This window comes from Miniopterus schreibersii (genome assembly GCF_964146895.1).
Source record: "Miniopterus schreibersii genome assembly, chromosome: 8".
NCBI lineage: Eukaryota > Metazoa > Chordata > Mammalia > Chiroptera > Miniopteridae > Miniopterus > Miniopterus schreibersii.
Genome location: NC_138109.1, coordinates 8,866,942 through 8,885,634, shown reverse-complemented (window position 1 = coordinate 8,885,634; position 18,693 = coordinate 8,866,942). Strand labels below are relative to the sequence as shown.

Below are 18,693 nucleotides of genomic sequence, written 5' to 3'. Positions count from 1 at the left end.
ACAGGGCCTGGCACGCGGTAGGTGCTCAATAAATGCTGGAGACAAAACTGAATGGAAAGTTTTCTACATCCAGGGAGAGGGGGGACAAATGACTCAAAGACTTTACCGATCATGAAGTCTCATGCTTTTTATTTAATAAGACTCAACATCTTAAGATGTAAAAATTCAGGAAAAAAAATCAGAATGTTTTCCCACTCAAACCTACTTCAATGGGGGTGATTGTGCGCTTTAGCTTCAGAACATCAAGAGGGTGCAGAGATGTTGGAGAAGCAGGAAGGGTTCAGGGTAGTTGATCTGGTCCCAACCAGCTTCTGAGTCTCTCTGTCACTCTATATCGTTGTCACTTCAAATGAACAACTGGGAGAGAGTCAATCTAAGGAGGAATCAGGAGATGGAATCCCTGGGTGTTATTTTCCAATCAAGGTGCCACATGGAATGGAGACTCCTCCTTCCTGACTCCAAGTGCTTTCAACTCAGCTCATTAATCTCCTCTGAGTTCCCCACAAAACTTAGGTAGACCAGAAAGCCCCTCTTTTGAGGCCAGGTTTCCCCACGGAGTCAGACAGGTTTCTGCCTGAATTGCACCATTGGGGCAACCCTGTGGGTCATGTTCCTTCCAACACAGATGAGCCCTGAAAACATTATGCTAAGTGAAACCTCCAGTCTCTGTCCCCTTTCCTACCGCTTCCCAGCTTTTGGTGGCTCAGAAGTCAAGAAGACAACAGCGAAAAGAACGCTGGACAATTCCGCTGATTGAACCCAAACCCGAAACCTCAGGATTCACCCGAATCTCAGGAAAAATAAACAAAGAAACAATTCCCGACAGGATACAAAAGATAACAGGAGTCACCGCCGGGCGAGACTAAGAGGCTTTCCGAAAACGGACCACTTTCTGAAACGCTCGCCGAAAGTCTTCGTTGAACACAGTGTAGATGACCGGGTTGATGAGGGAGTTTAAATAGCCCAGCCACGTGAACAGGTCAAAAAGGGCCGGGTGGATCCAGCACGAGTCCCGGCAGATGGGGAGGACCAGGGACGCCACAAAGAAGGGCAGCCAGCAGATGACAAAGGCGCCCAGAATGACGCCCAGGGTTTTGGTGGCCTTCCTCTCGCGGGCCGCGGAAATCCGCTTGCGCTCCAGGGCGCTGTCGGCAAGCTTGATCCTCACCTGGCTGAAAAAGAGCGCGGAGCCGGCCAGGTGCCCGTGCCGGTGGCCCTCGCGCAGGCTGGGGTCCGGGGGGCACAGCGGGGCGCCCGCGGGGCCCGTGATCAGCTGCGCCGTGGTGAAGCGCTTCCCGTAGGCCGACGGCGGTGGGTTCAGGATGCGGCTGCGGGCGGCCGCGTAGATGCGGCCGTAGAGGATGAGCAGCAGCACGGACGGGATGTAGAAGGCCCCGCAGGTGGAGTAGATGGTGTAGGAGATCTGCGAGGTGTTCACCTGGCAGGCCGACAGCTCCTCGTGGGCCTCGGCCTGGCGCCAGAAGAGCGGGGGGATGGAGATGCAGACGGAGATGGCCCAGACGCCGGCGATCATGGCCGCGGCGTGGCCCGCCGTCCGGCGCTTACTGTACTCCAGGGCGTCCGTGATGGCCCAGTACCTGTCCAGGGCGATGACACAGAGGTGCAGGATGGAGGCCGTGCAGCACGTGATGTCAGAAGACAGCCAGATGTCGCACAGGACCTGGCCAAAGCTCCAGGTGTGGGTGATGGTGTAGGCGATGCTGATGGGCATGACCAAGGTGGAAACTAGGAGGTCGGTCACGGCCAGGGAGCCAATGAGATAGTTGGCGGGGGTGTGCAGCTTCTTGGTGACGGAGATGGTGGTAAGCACAAAGGCGTTGGAAAGGACCGTGGCCAGGGTGATGATGGCAAGGACCACGGCAAGGGAAATCTGGAGGGCCCGGAGGGTCGCTGGATCCCAGGCTTCTGGGGTTTCTGTGGCATTCAGAGATCTGTTGGAGGCCTCCTGGAGGCCTTCCACTGACTGGTTTGGCGGGGACATTCTAGGTGGCCCTCTCCTCCCACAGACTTCGGCACACACAGCTTCTTCTTTCACAGTTGTCTCGCCCACAGAACAAGGTCATTCTGTTTCCCGCTGGTGGGGCCATTCATCAGAACAGACCACAGTGAAAAGACCTCAAGGCTCGACTATTTAAAGAACAGTGAGGTGACCGCCAGCTGGTAGCGAAAGGTCTTTCCGAAACCAGATGAATCCCAGGATGTCTCACTGCTCTGGCACTTGGCCCAGCAAATGGTCAGGCCCACCGCACACATGCTGAATCTGTTAGACAAACTGTCAGGATATCACCAGTGTAGGCGATGCTCTGGGATTCTTGCCTTTGACACTTGGGCTCCTTCCGAAGCTTGTGAGAGAAATGTGTTTAAGGAGAACTTCAGAATTTCCCCCATCCTATTCTGAGACGACTGGGGATTTCAGGTTGCCTCTGGGGAGCTTTTAAAACTAGAGACAAAAAGAAATACCCGCTGATTCAGAGAGGAAGTCCAGTCAACAGCTCACAGTTTTCCCAGGTTCATCTTGACACGTCATGAGGTATTTAACTTTGGCTCCTGTCCCACTGATCGTTTTGAGCCTGAACAGACAAAACATTCCAGTTACCAAGACTCGAAGAATGCACGAGCTGGGAGAAGGCAGAGCAAACGGATCCCTGTGAGTTTATCGAGAAGGGCGCATGTTCTGAGTTCTGGGGTTTTAAAAAGAAAAAAAGTAAAGAGTTAGGTTCTAGAAGGACACCTTAGACACTTGAGATTAACTATAGGATTTAAAGGATGCTGCTTAGCGCTGCCAGTGGTGCAGCGAACTGGCATCCTCCACAGCGTCAAGAGAAAACAGGGGCAGGCGACGCACCCCACCTCCACCCCCCCAATTCCCAGAGGGGGCAAAGTATCACAGCTGCTGGGAGCATCACAGGCTTGTTACAAATACATGGAATCAGCTCTGTAAACTGTGAATCAGACATCCTTTTATTTATTCAGTGGAAACTAAACAAAATAACTGCACAGAGGAAAAAAAAGGCCAGGAAAGATACCAAATTGTTACAATGTATTTCTCTAGAAATTGGTGGAGGGAGTGACTTTTCCTCTAGTCATAGGAAATTTCGAAATTTCCAAATTTCCTAGAGCAAACAAGCTTGACTCCTAATCCCTCGCCTCTAAAAAAGCAAAACGAAAACACCTTTTTGTTAAGCAAAGAAATTAAAACCCTGAGCATTTTTCATGGTGAAAGTTCAAATTCAGAAACTACATTGGGCTTTCCAAATAGAAACTGGAAATTCGGCCACAAGAAAATCCTGAAGACTCAATTTTCTTCTTCCCTCTGGCCTTGAGTCTGGGTTTCAAGGTCTGGAACGTGGGCAAGCCCTGGGGCTCTTGGGGCATGGGGCCCTTGGTATTGCCCACGAGAGTGAGGCAACCCAGAGGGCAGTCAGCAGGACCCCAGCTGAAGTCTGCGGACCGGGCAGGTAGCCCCTGGGTGCGTGGGGTTGGTAAGAGGAATGCCAAGACCCTTTAGGCCCATCTACATCCCCACTGTGTCTCTCCCTGGGAGCATTCAGAGCCTGTTTGCTAAACTGACCTGGAAGAAATGAGATTAATTACAGGGATTCCTCGTGGAGTTGTAGCATTCCACACAAGTCAGAGTTTGTGTAGATATACTTAAAAATGTGGTCATTATAATTATGTATGAATTTATGTAGTTTGTATGTTTTTCAACTTAATATATTTTGAACAATATTCTATTAATCACTCCCACACATCATTCAGGGTTGCATATTGTCCCACTGGGTGGCTCCATTAAGGACAAGAGTTCCACAGTCCAAGTTGAGAGGGATGGCATTCTTGGTGGCTGGGAAAGCAAGAGCAAAGGCCTAGAGGTCAGAAAGTGCAAAGCATAGTCAGAGGACAGCAAAGAGACCAACTAGCTGGAGTTTAGAGACCAGAGACGGGATAGGAGATAAGGCCCAGGAGGTGGCTGGGGCCACCCAGGGGTGGGAGGCAGCAAGGCTCAGGGGAGAGTTTGGCTTGGACCACTGGGGCAACCCGGGCTCTAATCCCTGTTCTATCACAGCCTTCCTGTGTGACCTTGAGCAAGTCCCGTACCCTTTCTGAGTCTCAGATTTCTTCCCCCAAACCGTGGCCACCCCGCCTGCCTCCCAAGGCTGCTGTGGAGTGTCCAAGGCTCCCGGAAAAGCCAGCGTTTCACACCCAGTAGATGCTGAAAGGTGTCAAGAATCATCATCTTACATCTTCCCCATAGCTCCGCTCAGCTTTGTAGGGAAGGTTCAGTCTGTCTGTTAATTGATTTTTAAACATTAAGAAGCCAAACCTGTAAGGTGGTAGTTTCCCTCCCACTCCCCCAAATTATGGGTGTTTCATCTTTAAAAAATACCTGCCTAGCCCTGGCTGGGCAGCTCAGCTGGTTGGAGCATCACCCTGATTTGCTGAGGTTGCAGGTTCAATTCCAGATCAGGGCACATACAAGACTCTACCAATGAATGCATGCATAAGTGGAACAGCAGATAGATGTCTCTCTTTCTCTTTCTCTTTCCCCCCTCCCCCTTCCTCTTTCTCTAAAATTAATACAAAACTTTTTTTAAAAATCTGCCTAGAGGAGGGAAAGCAGTCTCATTTTAAGAAAACCAATCTTAAGGCAACCTGCTCCAAAATATTCCCAAAGTTTGAAGAATATTACTAGAATCTCTTTAATGGGGCCCCTGGTATGTTCAGGGCACTGAGCTGGCCCTGGAACTAAGAGTCACCTGGCCCGTGAATTGAGCAACAGGGCCCCCTACTGACAAACAGCCAACCAATCAGTGCTCAGAAAGGTGAGGTCACCCGTCCGAGGTCACCCAGGTGGGAGCGGAAACCTGGGTGGAAATTTCCACGCCTCGACTCAGGAAGAAAAGCCTGAAGGCAGGCGCGTGTGCCTCCAGGATGAAGCTGGTTTGGGATCTCAGGGTGAAGGTGAAATTATGATCGCTCCTGCCCCACCCCCAAAGCCTCTGGCTGAAGATTCCTTCCACTTCGGTTCACTGGAAAATGTGAAGTTGGGTTGGACTGTTGGAATTTTCTTCCTTCCAGACGGTCTGGGGGGGGGGGGGGGCCCTCCTTTCTCACGGAAGGCTGGCGGGCCTGCCCCGCAAACCCGGCGCTCACTCCCTGGGTTCCAGGCATTCCAATGACTTCACTCCAGTGAAAGGTGTGGACTCAGAAAGTCCTGAGAAGCTGGCGAGTGACATCCTGGGAAGGACAGGATGGACAGCCTCGGTCAGAAATGGTAGCTGGAAGCTACACCATTCCGAGGCCACCTCCCTGCCTCCCCTCCCGCCTGCTGTCCTTCCCCACCCTGAACAAAGTTGGGGGAACCGACCGTAATCCAGCTCCCACTGGAGATACAGGCCGTGTAGTGCAACCACCTCTCCCATCACACTTCGAATAATAAAATAAAAAATGCAAATTAAAACGACGAGACCACTGTCACCCAGCAGATGGGTAAACCTTTCCGATCTGATCGTATCATGCCATTTTAGGAGGCTGTTGAGCAACAGGAATTGTCAGCTACTAGGAGAGTGTAAATTGGGGGAACCTAGTTAGCAAACAATTCGGTTTTATCTCATAACGCAGTGACTACCTCATGACCCAGTGATCTCAGCCCTCGGTATGCATGATGGACGCTCCGGGAGGTGTTCCCCAGCAGCGGCAAGGATGGCCACCGGAGCAGACTGTGCCAGCAAAGGGCGACCAACCGCCCCCACCGCCCACGAGCGGCACATGGACCGGCTGCAGGCTCCCCGAGAAGCAAAACCGAGTGGGCCAAAGCTGCGCACAGTCTCACAGACACAACACCGAGTGCCCAAGTCCGAAACAGGCAAGAGGAACAAACTGGGGAGAGCCACACACACACGTGGCAACGCCGTAAGGAAAAGCGAGGAAACGTTAAATAGAAAATTACACCCGAGAAGAAAGGGCGCGCGAGTATAACTGCGGAGGGGTTTGGAAGGTGTCAGCGATGTTCTAGACTTTTGGAGGGAAGGATATATTTGTTGTTTTTCTTCACCAATTTTATACGTTATAAAAAAAGAGAACCACATTACCAGCAATAACACGGATACATTTTGACGTGTTAATAGCTATTGATATATTTGAGGCCCAAGCCTGGGTTCTGGTCCCAGCTCTGCCACCAACCAGCAGGATAGCCGAGAGCAAGTCACAACTTCTCTTTGCCCATCAGTTTCTTCCGAAGTAAATGGGAACATCAGCATGGCTACGCTGACCCAAAGGGGTGCTGAGTAGTTCCAGTAAGATCATGTACGGGATACTCTGTAAACTGTAGAGTCCTGAACAAATGTCACCACGGTAACAAAGATGAAGGGCAGTGGCTGAAAGCACGCATTTTATGTCAGGCAGGCTCAGGTCCCAATCTCTGCTGCTCCACTTTCTCTCTGTGGCCACTGGGCAAGTCACTCGAGCTCTCCGGGCCTGCAGAGCCTGAGATGGAGATGCTAATCCATGCTTCACAGGAGCTGGGGGAGACTGGTAAGGTCCTGGGTCCAAATGCCCAACGTAATAAACGATGACTTCTCTGTTTCTCTATGATATATCCAACCACATTTGGGTCTCCAACAAGGTCTCTTCCCTCACCAGAGAAACAAGGCATCACTGTCCATTTTAGTCCGAACTGCCTGTCAGCCACACCAGGGAGCATCTCCCCTGCCCACCACCCTCCAGGAGCCACCACAGCCACAGCATGGACTTTCCTCAGCCTTCCCCAGCCTAGCAGCGCCTCCCCCGGAGTCCAGATCATCAGGACTCCAGCCACGCCACGCATCCTCCAGCTCTAGCATCTGTGCAGAGGGACGAAGGGGGGAAAGTGGGAACACAGACCTGAGTTCCAACCCCAACTTGTTCCACGGCCACCTCTGACCACAGCTGATTGGACCAGGATGGATATGCGACCCAACATGAGCCAGGCAGATTCTCTCTTGGGAATGGAGACTGTGAGCAGCTGGGCAGGCAGATGACGGAGGGGGAGCAACCTGAAAGCTCAGCATCCTGAGGCTGGAGACGGGCCACAGCCATGACCAAGGCCAGGGCAAGTTTGGGGGAGCAGAAAAGCCATAAATAAAGAAAACAGATCTGCAGAAAGAAGCGGGAGAATGGAGCAAAGGAGCAGAGAGAGAGGGGAACCACCTGCCCCGGGAGAGGAGGCGGAAGGAGCCTTCCAGCCCCAGGGACACTCCTTCAATCCTCAGAAGTCCACGAGGGACCTCTGTCACCAGGAAACCTCAGGGGTACCAGCCCGTACTTTTTCTAGGTGAGCCCGTTCAAGTGGACACAACAGGCCCTGAGAAACAGTGATAAGCCAGGATTCTCAGTTCCTGCCCACCAAGCAATCCCCTGTGGATGGAGGCAATTAATTTCTCCTCCTGGCTACTGGGCCTCATCTGTAAACTGGGGTTAGCAGCGCCTGCCTCCCAGAACTGCTATGTGGATTCAGCGAGGGAGGAAAGGGGCCTCTCGGTGGCTGCCACACAGCAGGTGTTCTTTTTGTCACTCTTAACCCAGGCTTCCCACCCAGGGAGAGCCTCCCCTTTCCAAAGGATCTGGATTTTAACTAAGTGAGTCATAAAACTTTGCCAGAAACAAAGGGGATGTATGGGTTCAACGTATGCTCAGAAGCCGGCCTCACGCTTCTGGGGGGAACCCAGGCTCTGCGAGAGAGATTTGTCGCAGCAGAATAGTCCCCACCGAAGCATTCCTGTCCGTCTGCTCTTTCCCTGGGAGGTGCGTGGTGCCGAAGAGCAGGCCCTGCGCAGGGAAAGGCCCCTCCACAAATCTGCGGGGTTCTTCCTCTTGCACAAAGTGCACCCACAGCTGTTATTTCATCTTTCTCTCTACCGCGTGGGGCCTCCCACAGCCTCGGTTTTCTCCTCCATAAAGTCAGGGGTGTCACGAGGGTGAAACAGAATAATGTATGTGGGAAAAGCTCTGAAAAGTTTTAACATGGGTGTGTGTGCACGTGTATATGTGAGTGTACATCCACAGCTATTCATCTGTAGCTATGTGCAAGTTTTGATGTCTAATCAGTGTTTGGGATATGTTGAGTAAATAAAATATGTAACTAATTTCACTTTCTTCTTTTTTAACATGGCTATCTCTAAGTTTTCTAAATCTAAAATTATATTTGTGGCTTGCATTATATTTCTCTTGGATAGCACAGCTCTAGAACAGTGGTTCTCAACAGGGGTGATATCGCCCTCTAGGGGTCATTTGGGGACTGTTCTCAGAGAACTCAATGCAACCCAGGTAACGGGGTTGAGATTGTACAGGGTACTACACCGTCAAGGGCCGGAGTAGTAGTAATTGTCAAGTAATGACCAACATTATTAAGAGCTTACTATGTACCAGACACTGTTTTAAGCGCTCCTCCTATATCAACTCCTTTAAGTCTGACCACGACCCTCTGAAGCCGGTCCTGTACTGTTACGCCCATTTCCCAGGGGAGGGGACTGAGGCTCAGAGAAATGGCTTGCCTAAACCCCGAGCTAGGACTGCAACCTGGGGTTACTTGACTCCAAGCTCCACCACTCATTAAAAGTGCTGAGTGAAGTCCGCTCCACTCCCTTCCTCGTTCCACAAATATTTACCCCGTGCATGCCTGAGCACATTCAAAAGAGCTTTGCTGGGTACCAGTCGTATGCCGGGCTCGGTCACTTCCACCTGAAAGGGCCTCTTTTTACTGCTGGGAGGGTGCACGGACATCTTCGAGCAGCACTCAGCACAGTGCACAGAGAAGGCGGGGATGTGGCTCCCGCAGAGCCCCTCCTGCTGAGCGCGCGCAGGCGTCACCTGGGACCTACGGAAAATGCAGGGTCTGCTCCTGTGGGTCTGGGGCAGGACCTGAGATTCTGTATTTCTAACAAGCTCCCATGGACCACCCTGAGTTAGTTGTACAAGCGATGATAGTAGTGTCGACCCCAGGGTACAGGAAGGATGTCAGAGTGGCAAGGACTCTTACGAATCATCTAATCCAACTCCCTCATGGTGCAGACAGGGAGAGAGACCCAGAGAGGGTCAGACACCTCCCCAAGATCACACAGCGAGCTACAGACAGAGCCCAAGTCTTCAGATTCCCATCAGTACTCCTTCCACTGCCTCTAGTTTGCAGCAGGAACTTGAGATAAAGGACAGAAGTATCCAGAGGCTCTCAGGTCTGCTTCACACTATATGATTTTGGGCATTTTCGATTCTCCCCCTCCCCACTCCCCACACCTCCCATCTGAGTTTCCACACGAGGGGAGTAATCCTGAGAGCAGACCGGCCGGGAGACCACACTCTGCGAGAAGCCTTCAGGGCTGTATCCCCTGGCCCTGGAGCTCCCGCCCCTCCCCAGCAGATGCTGCGCATCTGAGTTCCCAGAGAGCACTTGAGCTGATGAGTTAAACCATTTCCAGGACAGAGGAAAGGCTGCCTTCTCCAGACTGCATAAACAAGGTACTAACAACAGGAATTCATTTCCTAGAAATTAAACACCGAATTTGTTAGTGTTTATAGGATCCAAACCTGCTATTCACCATCTGCTTTCCCTGCTGGGAGGCGCAGCACAGCCATGATTAGGCGCCCAAGTTTTGGAGTTAGGTGGACTGAATTTGCTTCCCAGCTCTGCCATTGGCTAGTTCTGTGACCTTGGGCAAGCCTCTCAGCCTCTCGGAGCCTCAACCATTTCTATAGCTATTTCCTCATTCATTCAATAACAATGTACTTAAAGCCACATGTTGGCATGAGCAACACAAACGCGGACCCTGCTCCTAGGAAGACTTACAGTGGCCCTGGGGAAACTGTCCTGGAACCTGGGATCACACACGTGATTGAGGATGACACAGGAATGTAAAGGGGGCCTTGGGAACATAGGAGGGACAGGTAACCTGCAGCAACCCTGAGATCCCCTCTGAAGGTGGCTTTGAAGCTGAGCACCGGCAGACAAATAGAATCAGCAAGTGAAGAAGAGTTAGGGCCCTGACACCTACTCCACAGGAATGAAGCTTGGAGAGCCCTGCCCTCCATGCCCCCCAGCTCCTATTTCTTCATTCCCTATTGCTTACTGACCCAAAGGCCACACAGTCCAGCCCTTCCCTCTCACCCTCCTGCTCCCTTGCACTCAGCAAAAGCCCACCCCCAGCCTGACTGGAACCTCCTCCTGCAAAGGCACTAGGGTTCTCTCACCCCTCTGAGCCTTTGCACAGGCTATTCCCTCTACCTGGAATGCCCTTCCTCGTCTCCTGCAACCCTCTTGAGGTTTCTCCAGACCCTAGAAATGGTAGTGATCACTCCCTCCTCCCCACTCCACTGGGCTCCTTATCACACATAACACTGGACTCCCCTTAACTGGGCTCACTTGCTGACTGCCTGTCTCCACGTTGGACTTGATTTCTGTAAGGGCGGGGGGGACACGTGTGCTGTGTGTCATGAAGTCCAGTGCCCTCTGCGTAGGGTTTCCTTCCCCCTCATCCAACTCCAAGTTCAACCTCAGGATCGAATTCAACTGTCTCCTCTTGGCTGAAACGTGTCTACTCCTTCCACCCAAGTGGGGTCCCCTCTCCTCTGTCCAACAAGTGCCTCATGTTTATGGTTGACATGCATATCTCACGTCATCCTGCAGTCCAATGCCACGGGGCTCTCTCCCCCAAGATGGGATATTCCTGGAGCAAAGACCTGGTTTTGTTCATAGCTGTAGGTTTTGGGCTTAATACTTACAGTGGTTTGGTAAGAATTTGCTCAAAGAATGAATGAAAGAACACTGACAGTTTTACCTTTGACACCTTCCTCTGTACCTCTGGTCCTAAATGTCCTTTGGTCATTCCTCCTGGATGTCTCACAGGGGCCCCAACCTCAATCGAGCCACCATCTTCCTCATCTGTATCAGTCCCTCCTGTTTGCTCCTCGGCAGGCTCACTCACCCATCCCCAACATTTAGAACCCTCCCTCTCTCTCTTACTCTGAATGAGAAAACTGAGGCCCAGAAAGGCAATGCAATCAGCTCAAGGTCACACAGCAAGGAAGTCCAAGTCCAGGGCCTTGCTCTCTGAATAGCCTGGACTCCTCCCTAGCCTGACCTCTCCTTCCCCTACAGGTTCTGTCTCCTTTCCCCTGATTTCTCTATACACATTTGGGGGCATTTGTGTCTTGGTTCAGGCTGACAGATTGCTCTCTGCCTGGAAGAGCGATCTTGCCCATTCCCTTTCATACATATCTGCTGAAATCTGCTCTCTGTTCTCTGAGGCCCTTCTCAAAACCCACTTCCTCCAGGAAGCCTTCCTTTGTCAACCAGGTGCAAAATCTCCCTTCTTTAAACCCTCTCCTGACTCCAGGTTTGTTTGCGCCTGTGGCTGAAAGCTCCTTGAGGGGCTGCCCTCCCCGCTCCAGTGCCCGGAGCACAGTAGGCTGCAGTCAATATAGAGCAACTCCCCTTCTAGGGCTCAAGGGAGCCCTGGAGAAACAACAGCCTTCTCTCTCTCCTGTCTGCAGCTCTCCACTGGTTCCCGTATCTGAATAAAATTTAAAAATCTCACCATGGCCCACCCCCCAACCAGCCACCTCTCTGCCCTAATTTCCTAGCTCCCCTTAACTCTCACCCCTTAGGCAAAGCTCGACCAGCCAACATAAGTAGCTCTCATCCTCATTATAAGACTTGCTTCATGCTCATTTTAGCACTTCACCCCATCTACCCCCAGCCTGAGGAAAGTTCTGGACTAGAGACATACATTTATGAGTCACGTGCAGAGAGGTAGTAACTCAAGGCAATGGGGTGGATGAGACCACCCAGGGAGAGTGTCTACTAGGAGGGGAGGGGGGGAGGAGGGCCTGGGAGAGCAGAGGAGCTAGTGGCAGCAGAAAGTGGATGAACCTGCAAAAACAGACGTAGGAGGCAAAACAGACGGCATTTGAGTTGCAGGAGCCAGAAGAGTGTTCCCAGAGGAAAGGAGTGGTCAGCGCTGTCGGCGGCTGCTGAGAAAGTTAAAGACTGAACAGTGTGTGCTGAATTCAACTTCCCGGAGGACAGTGGTGACCTGGGCAGACCCCTGCCCCTCTGTGGGCCTCAGACAGGAGCCATCTGCGCAATGAGAGGAACCTCTCAGGTCCTGGGAACTCTCAGCACTGAGATTCTGTGTTTCTGCACATACATCCCAGTTGCCAAAAAGAACAGTCATCCACCTGCAGCCTAGGAGAGAAGGGGTGACCCCGCTGACAAACTCCAAGGAAGCACCTTTGTGTTTCTGCCCTGTACTGGGCACCGTGGGGAGGAGAGGAGTCATGTCCAGCTGGCCAGCTCCTTCCCTCCTAGGTGGCCCCATAGGTCCTGGCTTCCCTGGATGCCTCCATGACAAAGACTACCCACTTCTCCCTACCAGTTGGTCAGAACCAAAAGCTGGAGAAGGCCCCGCTGCCCAAGTGGCCTTTCTTGATGCTGTCGGTAAAGGGTCCCCTGATGTCTAGGAAGGAAGGCTAAGCCCCTGGCCAGTGGCTGTTCAGTGCTTGATTAGAAAACACTGGAGGCGGAGTTCAAGGATGAGATTGAGAGGCTGCTCCTGATACCCAGAGCAATGATGGCCACTACTGACTGAGGCCTTGTTTCTGCACAGATGCTGTGTCCAACAGTGACCTCGTTTGCTTTGCACAGCAAGCCTGTGAGGCACATTCTAATCCCCACTTCACAGGAAGGAAACCAAGGCTCAGAGAGGTTAAGGACTTTCCCAAGGTCACACAGCTAGTAAATAGCCAAGCCTGCTTTGTAATGCAGCCAGTCCGACTGAGAGCCCCTGCTCTTCATCCTTGAACTTCCCCAGAGCTGGTGAGGCGGGGGACTTTAATCTCATCTCTTACAAGCAATGTGACCTTGGGAAACATTTATTCCCACTCTCCACATCTGCAATAAAGCAGACTTCTTAGTGCCTTTCCAGTTCTGACATTATGTGATGAGCTAGGATTTGTACAGAACTTTACAGTTTGTAAAAAGGCATCCATTCGGCATCTCATTTACTCCCCCGGATCCCGCAGGGTGGAGAAGTATCCCCTCCATTTGATAGGTGCGCTAACTGAGGTTCCAACAGATGCAGCGACCTGCCCAAGGTCACAAAACCAGTCTGGGCTTCTGGTCTGGAAGCCCAGGCTCCACACCTGACGCTCCTTCAACTCCCCTGCAGGAAAGGGCGGCCCCGCGCTGCGCCGCACCCCGACCTGGCCGGCAGGGGGCAGCGCCCCGCTTCCCTCGGCCGCAGAGGCCACGCACGGGCGTCGCAGCCCCCGGCCCGCGGGGCGCGCCTCCCGCCCCACCGGCTCTCGCTTCCACGCGGGGCACCCCGAACGCGCGCCCGGGACCCCGCAGCTGCCAGCGAGCGCGGCCCCGGCCCACCCTCCACCTGGGGCTCTGGACGGCGCCCCCGGGCGCTCCTCTCGGACGCGGCTGGTCCTCCGTGGCCTCTTCCCCGCGCGCCTCCTGCCCGAAGGCGCCGGGAGCTGGGACGTCCCGGGTGGCGGAGGCCCGCGTCCAGGCGCCCCCGCCCCCCCCGCCCCGCCCCGGCTCCAGCGGGGGGGCCGCAGCGGCCCCGGCGCGCCCCTCCCCGGGCGGCGCTCGACTCCGAGCGCTTACCCGCTCCGGCCACGCAGCTGCTGGCCCCCGGCTCGCCCTCCAGGGTCCCGCTTCCTCGCGCCGCGTCGGGTCTCACCGCCGGCGGCCGCCTCATCGCCGCCGCTGCCCCGCGGCCCTTCCCGGCCCGCGCCCTGGGCTCCGCGCTCCCTCCGCCGCTCCCCGCGCCCTGCGGCGCCGGCTCGCGCTCCCCTTCCCGCGCCCGCCGCTCCTCCTCGCTCCCCTCCCCCGCGCCTCCCCTCCCCCGCGCCTCCCCCACCCGCCCGCCGGGAGCGCGGCTCGGCCCCTTTCCGTCCCGGACCCGCGGGAGCCCCAAGACCCCACCTGTAGGAGAGCCGGTGGCCCGGGCCGGGGTAGGGGGTGGGGAGAGGTGGGCCCCGGGGAAAGCCTCGCCTCCCCCGCCCGCCCCTGTCCCGTGCGCATCCTTAGTTGGATATTTTTTCTCCATTTAAAGAGGATTTATTTATCAATTCAGAGTGCATGAGGCACGTTCTAGGCACTGGGGACATAGCAGAAGACGGAACAGCGGATCCAGTGGAGCTTGATGAATGTGCCAGATAAAACTTGGGGAACGTTTATGGGGGTAGGTGGTGTGGAGGAAGATAAAGCAGGGGAAGGAGACAGTGAGGTGGGGGCACTGACCGGGGAGGTCAGGGGCGGTCTCACTGAGAAGGCGGCATCTGAGCAAAGACAGGAGGTGAGGGAGTGCCCTGCGGAAATGTGGGGAACAGCTTCCCAGCCAGGGACAGTGGGTTGTGGGGCCGAGAGGATGACGAGCTGAGGTCAGAGAGGCAGGGAAAGGGGCAGCGCCCTCCCTCATCCAAACAGCTGATTCCTAGTAAGGGGAGGTAACCCCCCCCCAGGATCCCGCAGGGGGGCTGGGATGAGTGTGCCTGTTTCCAGAGAACCAGGGTTGAGAGACTTGAGCACAAAGAGGAACAGTGAGAAATGCCCACTGAAGAGGCACCCGGCTGGGCACGCTGGTGTCCAGGACTCACGTGGCTCAGGTGGACCTGGCCTCTGTCCTTACGGGCTTTCTGTTACCTTGGTTTTCACCTGTTTCCAAGCCTTGTTATTTGGTGCATCTGCCTCTAGGATTATGAGCTCTTGCTAAATCGACCCTCTGATCATTGTGAAGTGCCCCTCTGTCCCTGGCAATAGTTCCTGTGAAATCTCCTTAGCTGGGTGTAGGAGGACCAGCGGCACCCACTGGTGCCCCTCTGTCCCCCTCTGTCCCTGGCAATAGTTCCTGTGAAATCTCCTTAGCTGGGTGTAGGAGGACCAGCGGCACCCACCAGCAGCACACACAGCTGTTTAGCACCTGGCACGCCAAGAACTCAGCAGGCACTCCTGACTTTCTTTTTAGTGTCCTCCTGTGTCCTGCTCCACGGATTCCCTACCCACCTGGCCCTCCCCTCCTTTCTCCACTCCTCCCGGCTTGATTTACCAGTTGATGATGGGCCTGGAGCCTTCATCTCTCTCAATCTCTCTTTTTTGGGGCTGCGATCAATGATCATTAATAATGCAAAAGTTCTTTTTGTCTTAGTGCAAATCCTAGGCAAATCAATCCCTGGCAAATAGACAAGAGTTATCGGCAGCCACACCTTGGCCTTCTTCACTCTATTCGGGCCCTGGGCTCCCTTCCCAAGTAGGAAATAGAAAGACTGAGCAATGCCAAATGGAGGCATTTCCCAAAATAGGTACTGCTGCTGATACCCCAAGGTGACCTGTCCTAGAGGAAGGGGTCCTATCTATACAGCCCAGGCATCTGCAGCTGCTGCTAGGGTTCCCGCTGAGACCCTGTGGTAGGGAAAAGACACACCCCGGGTCTGTGTCCCCACCGAAAAGTCCCAAGAGCCCCAGAAGCTGCCCTGACCAGGGGTGAGAAACAGAAGGCATCCGAGAGAGGTGCAGCATGTCAGCACACTCTGAGGAAACTTGCATCATTTAACAACAAAAGCAGTTCACGATGGTAATGCCACTGGGAAGCTGTTTTAAGCAAAAAGCTGCGTCTGCTGGAGAGGGTTCACTTTAGCCTCTCAGCCTCTCAGCCCTCACCCTGGGCCAGCGGATGTGTTAAGCACAGTCCCCGCTCTCAGGAAGCTCACAGTCCAAGAGAAAAAACCCACATGCAGTTAAGCATAGCCCAGTGTGGGGCGAGGGACAGCCGTAGCAGGGGCCTAAGGGGCTCAGAGGAAAACATGGGAGGAGGGCAAGGGCAACCCCTGCACTGGGCCTTGAAGGGTGGGTAGGAGGCATCTAAGCAAACAAGGGGGAAGGGAAGCAGAGAAGTTCCCTGCTAGAAGGAACAGCATGTGCAAAGGCACAGAGGCTAAAGAGAGAATTTGGTCCGTAGATACTGCTGAGTGGGGGAAAGTGGTCAAGATGAGGCTGGAGGTCAGAAAGGGATCAGCTCATGAAGAGCCTTGAATGTCAGGTGAAGGATCTGGGGTTTTATCCTAGGAGCCATGGGAGCCAGGGAAGGGCTGTGAGTAAGGGAGTGGCATGATTGGAAAAGGCAAGTGTGAACTCTCTGGTATCCTGAACTTTGACATCCACGTGGGCATCATCTACAGTTCCATCACAATCTCCATCCCTGCTGCCACAACCCAAAAACCTTGGGGCAAGTCCCAGACCAGCTTCTGGGCCCCTCCCAACCATCCTCCATGCTTCGCTAGAGCAGGCTTCCTGAAGCACATGGATCCCCTGCCCAGACATCTCAAGTCCCTCCTCAGCCCGTCCTGAAGAGGTCCCACGTCCCTTATCCTGGCATTTCAGGCTCTTCCCAGTTTGTCCCCATTTTGTATGCCCTGCCTTCTCAAACCTGGCTCATGCTTTTCCTTCCATTGGGGGAGTTCTCACCCTCATTCCCATTGGTCACAGCCCCCCTCATTGCCAGAGTCTTTGATACGGCCTTGGCCTACCGTGACTCACCCTCAGGCCCAGCTCTGAAATCCCCTGCTCTGTCGGGTCCCTCCCGTTTCTCCTGAAGGGAGGTGGTGATTCCCTCCGTGGAGGTCTGATGGCAGATGGGGGTTGAAAGTGTTGATGCAAGGATCAGACGGAGTTTGAATCCTGATTTTCAGCAGCTGTGCAACCCCGGACGCGTTATCCTAAATCCCGTGAGCCTTTGTTGGCGCGTGTGTAAAATAACAATAATAGTACTTGCTTCATGGGGTTATGATGAGGGCTGATACAAAATCATGCATCTAAAGTATGTTTGTACTGTGCCTGGCACACAGTAGGCCCTCCCTGAGTGTTCCCGTCACTATCATTGTAGCTGGGATGCCACAGCTTTCAGAATTATTTTGTGTCTGTCTCCCCAACGTTATGAGTTTGGGAAGGGTAGGGGCTATTATTCATCTGCTATGCCCCATGCCTAGCACATGGTAGGCATTCAACCAAAGATGGGTGGGTGAATGGATGGGTAAATTCATGAAAAAAGAAGCCATCCAGCTACCCCTGACCCCCTAGAGTCCCCTCTGCTTGGGAGTTGGGAACTAGGCTTGTCCTTTTCTGAACAGGGTTGAATGAATTGTGTCAAGGGACTAGTGTCTGGGGCACGCTTTGTCATCAGACAGCCTGTGGTTAGCAATTTCTTCTGGGGAGAGCTGTCTAGACAGAGGGGACATCTGTGCCTCAGAGAAGCGGGGATGGAATGGGAATCAGGATCCAGGGGAGGGCTTTCAGGGAACCTGTTTCCTTCCTTCATCATGCAGGACCTGGCCTAGCAAGTTCGCTACCTCCCCCCAGCAGTAGAAATTAGCTCCCAGCTTCCACCTGGGGACAGTAAAGAGTGGCACAGCATGGCCCCTCACCAGCCGTGACAAAGGTAAAGGAAGGACAGGGGATCCATCAAGGAAAGGAACTAATATTTATTGAGCAGTTTTTAATGTGCCAAGCACAATGCTAAGTGCCTAACATGCATTACCCTCTCTGCAACCCTGGGAGGAGAGTACTCATGGGGATTGCCACTAGATGGAGAAAGAAACAGACACAGAAATTAAGTGACTTTCTCTTGCAAGGGTCATTTCAGGATGGGACCTCAGTTATGTCTAACTCGCCAAGCCCATGCCCTTCCCCGTGCATCACAAGTCTAGTCAACACATAAATTTTGAGCACCTTCTCTTTGAGCAGTGCCTGTGGTAAGGGCGCGAGGCCAGCAAGGACGTGATTTCTTCTCTCAGAGAGTTTATAACTTGAGGACAGAGGTGAAACCTTACTCAGCTTTGTCTTCCCAGCCGAGGGCCCAGCGAAACAGTGAATGTTGAATAAAGCACAGATTGTCAGACCTGGAAGGTTCTTTGGGGTTCAAGTATACCAATCCCGTTTGTTTACAGATGGGGAAACTGAGACCTAGAAGGAGGAATTGACTGGCGAGTATGGTTAGGGGCTTGAGCTCAAACCCTTGGTTTGAACCTCAGCTTTATAGCAGCTGTGTGACTTTGGGTTGGTCAATTAACCTCTCTGAGCCTCAGTTTCTTTGAAGAAGAAAAAAGGGTGAATCTGTGAGAATTAAATAAGATCATCCATGTGTGGGGCTTTGCTTTGTGTAACACTTAACACGAAATCCCACAACACAGTTTGCTCTGTTTATGATGAACCAGGCACACAGTGAGTTAGTGACACATCTGGACTAGACCTTGGGCTTTCTGACTCAAAGTCCAGTGCTCTTTCCAGCTCCCCATGGTTCCTTGTGTCCATTAGAGTGTGGTCAGGAGAGAATGGGAGTCACTGGGGTGGGGGCATGTGATCAGCTGTCTGCTGTCCTTGGGGGCAAGCACCCACATGGTCTCAGTGCCTCCTGCCACCCCTACTCCTGGTCTTTGAAGGCTCCCCTCGCCCCTCCTCCCCCATCCCTGAAGCCCAGAGACTCACTCCTAAAGGAACACATTGAAACTTCTGATAACATCCCCACACCTCCCATCACAATTTCCTCAGCTCTAGACAGGGTGGGGCTAAGCCAAGGAAGGTGCCAACAGGAAATTCCCGGGGAGCAGTGAGGGACCGGTGGCCGTGGCCGAGGTTGGCCA

At 53.5% G+C, this 18,693-nt stretch overlaps 1 protein-coding gene across 1 annotated transcript; it reads right to left on the bottom strand.

Annotated features, from left to right (window-relative positions):
* Positions 1 to 118: 118 nt before the first annotated feature.
* On the bottom strand, positions 119 to 13,720 carry HTR1D (5-hydroxytryptamine receptor 1D). Its single transcript, XM_081144609.1, has 2 exons — positions 13,664 to 13,720; positions 119 to 2,702 (listed from the first exon to the last, which is right to left on the bottom strand). Exon 2 carries the CDS (start codon positions 2,000 to 2,002, stop codon positions 863 to 865), a length of 1,140 nt encoding a protein of 379 aa, XP_081000735.1. The 5' UTR covers positions 2,003 to 2,702; positions 13,664 to 13,720; the 3' UTR covers positions 119 to 862.
* Positions 13,721 to 18,693: the final 4,973 nt, after the last annotated feature.

Excerpts from the sequence above, each read along its gene's own strand:
- HTR1D (XM_081144609.1), bottom strand. The coding sequence starts at position 2,002 with ATGTCCCCGCCAAACCAGTCAGTGGAAGGCCTCCAGGAGGCCTCCAAC.